The sequence below is a fragment of the Hemiscyllium ocellatum genome, chromosome 4 (genome assembly GCF_020745735.1).
Source record: "Hemiscyllium ocellatum isolate sHemOce1 chromosome 4, sHemOce1.pat.X.cur, whole genome shotgun sequence".
Lineage (NCBI taxonomy): Eukaryota > Metazoa > Chordata > Chondrichthyes > Orectolobiformes > Hemiscylliidae > Hemiscyllium > Hemiscyllium ocellatum.
In genome coordinates this window covers 89,893,377-89,904,020 of record NC_083404.1, presented here as the reverse complement: position 1 = coordinate 89,904,020, position 10,644 = coordinate 89,893,377, and the positions used below count along the sequence as shown (strand labels likewise).

Here is a 10,644-nt window from a genome sequence, read left to right as displayed (position 1 = left end):
CTGATGCTGCATGACCCTCTGCTTTTCCTGCACTACACTCTCAACTCGGATCTCCAGCATCTGCAGTCCTCACTTTCTCATCTTAGTTCAGGGTTAGGGATAAACCACTGCACCACAAGTTGGGCACCCCCCCCCCAGAAGTAGATGCATTTTACCACACTTGATTGGGAACAGGTCTTCCATATCGAAGAATAGCTTCAATGACCTCCTAATAATTCTGCTCAGAGCTGGTGTGGATGGTGGGTGGATGAGGACAAATTCCCTTGTGCTCTCCAACAGTGGCCTCAACTGTTGGACATGGGTACTGCTGCTGTTGGAGATAACACCAAGCCAGCCTCAGGGCCTAGATATTATCCTTCACTTTTTGGAGTTTATTCCATAGATCATCCCATACTTCAATTTGGCAACATTTATTTTGAACATTTTTTTTCCAAACCATTAAACAATCCTTCATTTGATGTTAATAAATATTCTCTATATTTGTTTGTTAGATTTGCCACTATTCACAATATACAGCATTGTTTAAATTTAGCACATGGAATTAATATACTTGATTGAATCACTGGAAGGTAAATTTAAGCTGTGGTTTGGGCAGATGCTCTGTGGAATTCAATTTTACCTCTGATGTAGAGCCAACTGGTTGAGACCCATCAAGTGAAGAGGTGGCATCAGGAGGTTGTAGACTGGGTAACTGGTAGTTTCCAGGACTGCTCTGTGTCAGTGGATTTATTAAGGAGAAGGAAGAGGCACATAATCCAGATTTTTGGGCTAAGCACATCCAACAGATCAAATTTCTGCCAGGAGGGGGGTAACATAAAGGAAACCCAATGTCAGCAACATCATTTGAACTCTGTACTGAGTTCAAAAAGACCACAGACTTTTTAAGAATGCAAGTGCTCATGAAGGGCAAATAAGGTCTGGTTAACTGTCACAATCTGGAGTTATTTAAATTCCCAGCCCTTTAGAAAATGGTACAAATAAATCCAGACTTAATCAGTGTTATTCAGTGTTAGTAAGGGCTTTTAAAAAAAAAGCTTTTTGTAGTATTTTGACAGCCAGGCCAATTTCTGTTGTACCTGTTTGTTGACATTTTCCTGAGGAGACTCTTATGAATGTTTGATTTATTTCCAAAGCAGATATTCTATTGGAGGGGATGACAGGAGGAAAGAATTCTGAATTCTGCTGAGTGCTTTATTGACAGGGAAAAGAACCTATGGAAGGAATGTCTGTCTTTTAATGTGGAGGATGAACAGAAATGTTTTTGTAAGAAATTGAATACTGAAAACAAAAGTTGATTATATATCAGATCTATAGAGTGTAAAGCTTAGACATTTAGGGCTGCTTTCATTTCATTTCAATTCCACGTGACTCCCAAGGTCTATACAGGGCATATACTTGGTGAGTTGATAGGAACTGTCACAGGGATAAGGGGGTGTAACAATTAGGTATAAAGGACTTGGCAGGTTGGTGACATATCAGTAGGAGGGAAAAACACAAATTGAGCATGAGTTTGCATGCATACATAAAGGCTCAAGGGTTTTATTTTGGCAGGGGTGGGGGATTTGAGGAATCCAACAATACAACTGAAAAGAAGAAGAATGCATTCTATAAAGTTCTCTTCCAAACTCTTGCTGAATTGTTGCCTCCAGTCAATGAAGTTTCCATCCTTACTGTATTGCCTTTGTTAGAAGTGCCTTATTGCTTAGTTGATTCTGTGCACATCACTTTTTTCAAATAAGTAGCTAAAGTAGAAGGAGAAATTGGTGGTGCATGTGAGTGGTTGGTGTGTGGGAAGGGGGTGGCACAAAACTTATATTTCATAAGGAATTTAGCCATGAATATTTGCAAAATACAACTTAAGTAACTAAAACAGTCAATTGAGGGGAACTAAAATATTCAAGAGCATGAACAAAAAAACAAAACAGCATGGGAACATGCCCTTCAGACCTCCAACTCTACACTGACACATTTTGCCCTTCCATATTAAAACGGTCTTCACTTACAGGATCCATGTCTCTTTATTCCCCTCCTATTCATTTATTTGCTTCCACCACCACCTCTGGCAGCATGTTTCAGGCACTCACGACCCTGTGAGAGAAAATCATGCTGAGCGCATCTCCTTTAACTTCCCCCCTCGCATCTTGAACCTGTGTCCCTGGGTATTGTCCCCTCCCAGCTTGGGGAAAAGCCTTACATTTTACATTCTATGCCATTCACAATCTCAGAAACTTCTATCAGGTTGCCCCTCAACCTTCTGCATTCCAGTAAAAACAAACAAACAGTCTGTCCAAACTTTCTTTATAGTTAAAATCTCTCATATCAGGCAACATCCTGTTAAACCTTTTCTGTACCCTCTTCAAAGCAGCCACATCCTTCTGGTCGTGTGATGATCAGAACTATATGCAATACTCCTGGCCTAACTAAAGTTCTGTAGAGATGCAACATAACTTGTCTATCTTTATATTCAACGCCCCTTCCAATGAAGGCAAGCATACCATAGGCCCTTTCTTAAATTACCTGCACCACAACCTTCAGTGGTCTGTGGGTACTTAAATAAATGATTTGGATATGAGCATTAGAGATATAGTCAGAAAGTTTGCAGATAACACTAAAATTGGAGGTGTAGTGGACAGCGAAGGTTCCTTCAGACTACAATGGGATCATGATCAGATGAGGAGTGACAGATAAAGTTTAATTTAGATAAATGCGAGGTGCTGCATTTTGGGAAAGCAAGCCTTAGCAGGACTTATACACTTAATGGTAACGTCCTAGTGAGTGTTGCTGAAGAGACCTTGGAAGTACAGTTGCAGGTAGATAGGATAGTGAAGGCGGCGTATGCTTTCCTTTATTGGCCAGAGTATTGAGTACAGGAGTTGGGAGGTCAGGTTGCGGCTGTACAGGACATTGGTTAGGTCACTTTTAGAATATTGCATGCAATTTTGGTCTCCTTCCTATTGGAAGGGTGTTGTGAAACTTAAAAGGGTTAAGAAAAGATTTACAAGGATGTTGCCAGGCTTGAAGGATTTGAGCTACAGGGAGAGGTTGAATAGGCTAGGGCTGTTTTCCCTGGGTGGGGGTGTCCAGAACTAGAGGGCATAGGTTTACGGTGAGAGGAAAAAGATATAAAAGAGATCCAAGGGGCAATGTTTTCATGCAGAGGGTGGTGCGTGTATGGAATGGGCTGTCAGAGGAAGTGGTGGAGGCTAGTACAATTGCAATATTTAAATGGTATCTGGATGGATATATGAATAGGAAGGGTTTGGAGGGATTCGGGCTTGGTGCTGGCAGGTGGGACCAGATTGTGTTGGAATATCTGGTCGGCATGGACTGGTTGGACCGAAGGGTCTGTTTCTGTGCTGTATATTTATATGACTATGACCTGCACACCTAGATCCCTCTACATATCAATTCTCCTAATGAGTTCTGCCTTTCACTCTCTAATTTTCACCTGGACTTGACCTTCCAAAATCCATCACCTCCCATCTGTCCGCAAGACAAATATAGACGACAAGTTGTGTGTAGAATGTTTAAGAATGAATAGGTTGTAAAAGGGACAGAGGATCATGATATCTCAAAAGAATTGTTAACAAATCCTGGATCTGGTCACTGATCCCAAATCTGATTGTTTCTTCTTCAAAAAAACTCAAAGTGGATTGATAAGGGCTGAGTGGTAGATGTGATCTATATGGACTTCAGTTAAGTCATTCGACAAGGTTCCCCACGGGAGACTGATTAGCAAGGTTAGATCTCATGGAATACAAGGAGAACTAGCCATTTGGATACAGAACTGGCTCAAAGGTAAAAGACAGAGGGTGGTGGTGGAGGGTTGTTTTTCAGACCGGAGGCCTGTGACCAGTGGAGTGCCACAAGGATCGGTGCTGGGTCCTCTACTTTTTGTCATTTACATGAATGATTTGGATACGAGCATTAGAGCTACAGTTAATAAGTTTGCAGATGACATCAAAATTGGAGATGTAGTGGACAGCGAAGACTAAAACAGGATCTGGACCAGATGGGCTGAGAAGTGGCAGATGGAGTTTAATTCAGATAAATGTGAGGTGCTGCATTTTAGGAAAGTAAGGACTTTTACACTTAATGGTAAGGTCCTAGGGGGTATGCTGAACAAAGAGACCTTCGAGTGCAGGCTCATAGCTCCTTGAAAGTGAAGTCGCAGGTGGATAGGATAGTGAAGGCGGCGTCTGGTATGCTTTCTTTTATTGGTCAGAGTATTGAGTACAGGAGTTGGGAGATCATGTTTTGGCTGTACAGGACATTGGTTAGGCCACTATTGGAATAGTGCGTGCAATTCTGGTCTCCTTCCTATTGGAAAGATGTTGTGAAACTTGAAAGGGTTCAGAAAAAATTTACAAGGATGTTGCCAGTGTTGGAGAATTTGAGCTATAGGGAGAGGCTGAACAGGCTGGGGCTGTTTTCCCTGGAGCAAGAGGCTGAGAGGTGATCTTATAGAGGCGTACAAAATTATGAGGGTCATGGAGAGGGTAAATAGGCAAAGTTTTTTCCCTGGGGTCAGGGAGTCCAGAATTAGATGGCATAGGTTTAGGGCGAGAGGGGAAAGATATTTATGAGACCTACGGGGCAACTTTTTCACACAGAGGGTGGTACAGGTATGGAATGAGCTGTCAGAGGAAGTGGTGGAAGGTGGTACAATTGCAACATTTAAGAGGCATTTGGATGGGGACAAGAATAGGAAGGGTTTGGAAGGATATGGGCAAGGTGCTGGCAGGTGGGACTAGATTGGGTTGGGATATCTGGTTGGGATGGACAGGTGGGACTGAAGGGTCTGTTTCCATGCTGTACATCTCTATGACTCTAAATGGGTTAATATCAAGAAACTGGAATGCAAGATTACAAATTATTTTAGAATTTACAAGTATTAAGGCATTACAGACTGTTTTGAGACTGAGTATCTTAGAACTAACCATTGTTATGAATATTTGTGTTACACATTCAGTTACAAGGTATCAGCCAGTTGCTCAACCAACTAGACATAATAACAAATGCTGACAACGAGGGGCAAAAATCATTATCTTTACAAGTTGCTCCCTACCACCACCTCAAGGGTGGTCAGAGATGATAACATATGCATATTTTGTCAGTAATGCTCTCATACCATAAACAAATGATGAATATGGGAAATAATTTAGCAGAGTTGACAAAAAGGCAAGTTTTTCCCCATTAGTAAGGCCTGATTCTTGAACCATAATATGATCTTGATTCCAGAGAGGGTACATCTTGTAGCTTTCAATCTTAAAAGACATTTGCTAACAATCCATGCAAGGGCAGCTCTTGAAATATGTTACAACAGATAAGCATGATCTCTAAGGTGATAAAATCAAGATGAAGACCAATGGAACATGATTTGGACAGAATTAACAATCAATCCAGGACAACAATCAGTACACAGTTACAAAAACGAGGACAAAAAGGATAAATACATATTTCGGCAGTCAGTTGGTCAATCCATGGTTGATGGGATGCTGCATGCTTTCTTCTTGCTCTCATACATAGCCATTGACATCCTTCGGTTGTTCATTCATGGGACAAGGGCATTACTGGCTAGGCCAGAATTTATTGCCCATACCCAATTGTCCAGAGGGCAGTTAAGAATCAAGCATATTGCTGTGGGTCTGGAGTCACATGAAGGCCAGACCAGACAAGGATGGCAGATTTCTTCCCTAACGACATTAGTGAATCAGATGGGTTTTTCCAAAAATCGGCAATGGTTAGACTCTCAATTCCAGAAATTCATTGAATTCAAATTCCACCATCTGCTGTGATGAGGTTTGAACCCATGTCCCCAGAATATTACCTGGGCTTCTGGGTTAACAGTTCAGTGATAACACCACTGGTCCATTACCTCCCCATCTGTGTTAACTCAAGAGCAAGTTGTGAAACAGGTTCTGTTGTGGACAATCCAGTTCCTCTTCCACGCTGTTAACGTCAAAGTCAGTCTCCAAGTAGGTTTTCAGGGTATCCACTGGCTGCTTATCAACTGCCTGATGTAGATATTTCCCTCCCACATATCCCCCTTTCACTTTTTCTTTTCTATCTTTTACCTTAATAACTTCATTTTCAACTCTTACAGCCTCTCTAATTACAATTCGAAAATCCAAATATATAGATGAAAATTAAACAAAAAGGATGGACACATTGCATTAACCTTGAGGAAGTGAACTATTCAGCCAAATGATTAGCAAAGTAATGACACTTATTTCAGGAAATTAGTGCTTCATAAAATACCGATGCCATTTGGTTAAGAATAATTTTAAGGAAAATAACATTTAATTATAGTTTTTTTTATTTCTTACTCCGTGACCAACAAGTTCAGTAAACCTTTCAAAAAGCTTTTAAAAATAAAAAGTACAAAGTTGAATGTATAAAATTAAGCTTCTCAATTTAAATAACTACAAATGAACATATTATCTACCAACAGTTTTTATATATTTGCGACTGTTGAATAGATATCTCTGTAGCACATTCTTACACAGTTCAATTTTCCTCTGACTATATACATTTCTGCTTAACAGTAATTCTAGTTCTTCAGATTCTCATCTATGGAGATATATTACCCTATGTGAAGCTTAAGAAAATTCTTTTTGTAAAACAAGAGTTTAGTAACCAAATTTCACAGAGGAAAATATACCCACAAAACATCTACATTTGTTCTAACTCTTCTGTCCAATGACAAAGAACTTCCATTTGTTCTAAGCCTTTCTTTTCCGTGACAAAGTACTTCCATTTGTGTCCATTCCAGATCCTGAAGGTGGCTGCTGTGATTTTTTCAAAGGTATTGAAACCCACTCTTCTGTACTGTTACAAAGGAAAGATAATAGTTTCATTACTCTATTGCTATTTTATTAGAAATTGAAACTATCAAAGATTTACTCATCCCTAAAAGCAATAAATAGTTAGCATTTCTGTCAGAAAATGGCTTTGATAACATACCTATATGTTTTCTTCGCACTCTCTCTTCTCATTTTTTTGCTTGGAGCCTGTCCATCAGATAAATCTAACACCAATGCTTTGGGACTGCTGTCAGAAGTTGCTCTTGTTGGAGTCATACCTGTAAACAGGCAAAACATAGCAATTAGTATAATTGTGATTTTTTTTTAAACCTGAAGAATAATACTAACTTTGTATTGGGTAATCTAAACTAGTTACAGAATTACATGTTCTTTTGTACTGTACTGACCAGAGGGTCAGATTAATTCTTTTATTAAAAAATTCATTCATGGAACGTGGGCATCGCTGGCTAGGCTGGCATTTATTTCCCACCTCAATTTGCCCATATGGCAGTTAAGAGTCAATGACATTTTTGTGGGTCTGGAGTCAGAGAGACAAGGGAAGAATGGCAGTTTCCTTCTTAAATGACATTAGTGAACCAGATGTCATTTTTTAAGACAATCAACAATGGTTTAATGATCATTAAACTCTCAATTCCAGATTTCTACTAATTCAACTTCCATCATTTGCAATGGCAGGATTTAAACCCAGGTCCATAGAAGATTACCTGGGTCTTTGAACTAATAGTCTAGCGATAATACTACGAGGCTATCACCTGTATAATGGACTTCCAACATATTATTGCTTGCTAGCACTTAAACATAATCTAAGATATATGGAAATAGTATTTTTAGTTTGCAAAAACATTTCAAACCTAGTTATAATTTATTGTTTGGCAGACTTAGCCAGGGAATAATTAAACAACGATGAAATTTCAATAAAATCTCAATCTTCAAACATCATAATAATGGGTAAAACCATATAGCTGTGGCGCATCTTGCATGTGAATCAAGACATTTTCCTTCAGCTCGAATATACTTTATGTTGTAATCCACTGAAGGTGTAAGGTGTTCTGTACTGCTGGCAAAAATGACAATTGGATGAACAATGGAATCAACAATCTATCTTTTTAAATAAAATATATGGATTCAGAAAGGAAGAGGACTGATGCAAGAGGTTGGATGGAAGTGGGCAAATTATAGTCAAACCAGCAACAAAAACTAAAAGAAATACTAAACTGAGCCAGAGGAAAATAAAACACTCAAAGGTCAAATCCAAAAGTCTGAAATGTGGCAAACATCTTACCACATGCAGGAATCATATCCATTAACTTAAGAGTTCCTTTCCTCAGGTGCACAAATTGATTGGTTTTGCAATAATCAAGTACATCCTGTTTAAAAGCTTTACTATGAACTCCATATTTCTACAGCACTTTTGTTAGACAATTAATGCACACATCTAGCTCATTCCTGAAAAGTTACTGGAAAGCAAAGGGTTGATGTAGTTTGTTTAAAAAAAGTTTGAGAGTGATGTAAATCAGCCAACAATCTCCAGAAATTTGAAACTCATGGCGGATCATCTTCCTCTGAGCATGCTGATCAATTTGGACACGGTGTGCATTGAGTGTTCACAGTTATTTTTCCATGAAGGTTTGCATTATCGTGTGTTTAGGGCACTGATAACTTGCCTAGCTGTTGCTCTATTTGCTTGAGTTGGTTCTCTTGTTCATTAAGCTCTTTGTGCTTCAGGGTCATTTCTGGAGAACCAAGATATTTCAGCTGCAGATCCAGTTCCTGATTGACGTTATTAAGCTTGATCAGAGCAGACCGATATTGCTGGATAAGATCTACAAAAGAAATAAAGCTCCTAAAAATATGCAGTATACAAAGCACCATTTAAAAAGAAAAGATCCAGTACATTTCTGTTAGGTAAATTAACAAAATCAAATCAATCAATCAAACTGCAGTGGAAAAAAAGCTTCCAAGTTTGAAGTTTTAGGGTATCTTTCAGCAAAATATATTTCTGCCTTACTTTTATTTGTACACATGCTGAGTTTCTGATCATGGCTGGACCACCCAAAGTATTTACTTATAAAAATTAACAAAGCAGAAGATCAGTAAACACAGACCAGTCTCTCAGTAGGCAAAGTGGCACATGGCCAAAGTGTAAAAACTGGACACGTTTATTCTGGTTTGAGGGGTTGACTATGGATTTGAACGATTCTCTATCATTGTAACACATCTTTAAGGGAGAGGATAAAAATCACCTGTAATATTTGGCAGGATTTATTTTCAAATTTTCAAGTATAGACAATAATCACCATATTAATGCGTTATCCAAAGTAAAACTTCGAAGTTAAAGTGCCAGCAGTTAATTATTTCATTGTTTTGACTAGTTTTTAAATATTTCAAAGAATCAAGATCTCTGTGTTCAAAGTCTGGAGAAATGTTGAATCAGAATAAAAAGGAAATGAAAATTAATCAGATATTGTTCAAAATCAACAAAGTGCTCTCAGTAGAAACAGATCAAAAAACTGAGAGGTATTTTATGTTTATGAAAATGTCCATCGTACCGCTGGTAAATAGTGGGAGTCGACAAGTGTGATGCTGGAAAAGCGCAGGTAAGGCAGCATCCACGGAGGAGAGTTGATATTTCGGGCATAAGCCCTTCATCAGGAACGGCCCTCACTTTCTCCTATGTAGTGAATAGGTGGCAGGTCTGATTGATAAGACTGTTGCTAACTATCATCCAACTGCAAACATGAGAACTTGACTTAAGCGCCCTTAGGTTTGGATGGGTGAAAATTAGACAAGGTCACCACTGACCCCTGCTGGTGCATAACATATTCTTTCAGATAAATATACTTTTGCAACAGGAAATAAATCACATTCTGCATGGATTATTTGTGTAACGTGGCTAATTATTACTTTACCCAATGTAAAGAGTTTATACAGCAAAAGAGAAACTTTACAGGCCAGAAAGGTGATTGGTTTGATTGCTATTATTAATATCACAATCCAGAGTGATGAGATCATAAAATCAATATTTTCTCAGATATTTTAAACAGATTTCCTCCTTGAGCACCTGTAACAATTCTCCAATGACACACCATCAAATGTCTTTGTAAAATCTACATGTGCACTACATTACATAATAAAAAGTAATTTGTTTGAAAACTCTATTTATCAACTATGAGCAGTCTCTAACATCTTTATCTCCAAACGTTCAATTAACGCTGGCTATTTGGATTTTGGGAATCAGTTCAAAATTGATCGATGAATGAATGCTACTTGTCCAGGAATGTTGTAACCACAAACATCAGCAGCAAAATGCTCTGGCTAATTATTATCTTCACTGCATCCTAGTCCTCTCTAAAGCGAGCCAACTTATCCTAAATGAAATCAGGAAACCAGTATCAACAACTAAACTTCTGAACTTGAGGCAACAGATGCAGCCAAGGAGGGGTTCTAATGCAAGATGCAAATCTCTGGAACGGCATGATAGATACAACAGAAGTAGGAAGCTTAAACTCCTACACAGTCCGTTTCCTGTTGAAATGTCTAGAGTATAAGCCTGTCACAGCCAGCTTCCTATTCTGCCAGCCAAAGACAACACCTCATGACACCAGCTGTTACGCAAACACAGGGACTAAAAATGAACTGCAGAGATGTATACATCACCCACATTTATCAATAACTGCTGAAACAATCACTGCCTTATTCATTCTACCATTGCTATCAGCCAGGTACCCAAACAACAGAGGAAGTAGAAGCAATGTCACAAGGAAAATGAAGACATCACCAAGGTGACCCTTCTCAGTCACAACTTCAATGCCAACCT

The 10,644-nt window shown here is 38.9% G+C and overlaps 1 protein-coding gene across 2 annotated transcripts in view; it reads right to left on the bottom strand.

Annotated features, from left to right (window-relative positions):
• Nucleotides 1–6,355: 6,355 nt before the first annotated feature.
• The window catches only part of smchd1 (structural maintenance of chromosomes flexible hinge domain containing 1), a 124,375-nt gene continuing 120,086 nt past the window's right edge, over nucleotides 6,356–10,644 (bottom strand). For both annotated transcript variants that reach the window (XM_060823603.1, XM_060823604.1), the window contains exons 46-48: nucleotides 8,492–8,650; nucleotides 6,967–7,084; nucleotides 6,356–6,831 (exon numbers count right to left, since the gene is read on the bottom strand). In XM_060823603.1, the coding sequence (XP_060679586.1) occupies nucleotides 6,726–6,831; nucleotides 6,967–7,084; nucleotides 8,492–8,650 (383 nt within the window). In that variant the 3' untranslated portion in view covers nucleotides 6,356–6,725. The remainder of the gene's footprint in view (nucleotides 6,832–6,966; nucleotides 7,085–8,491; nucleotides 8,651–10,644) is intronic.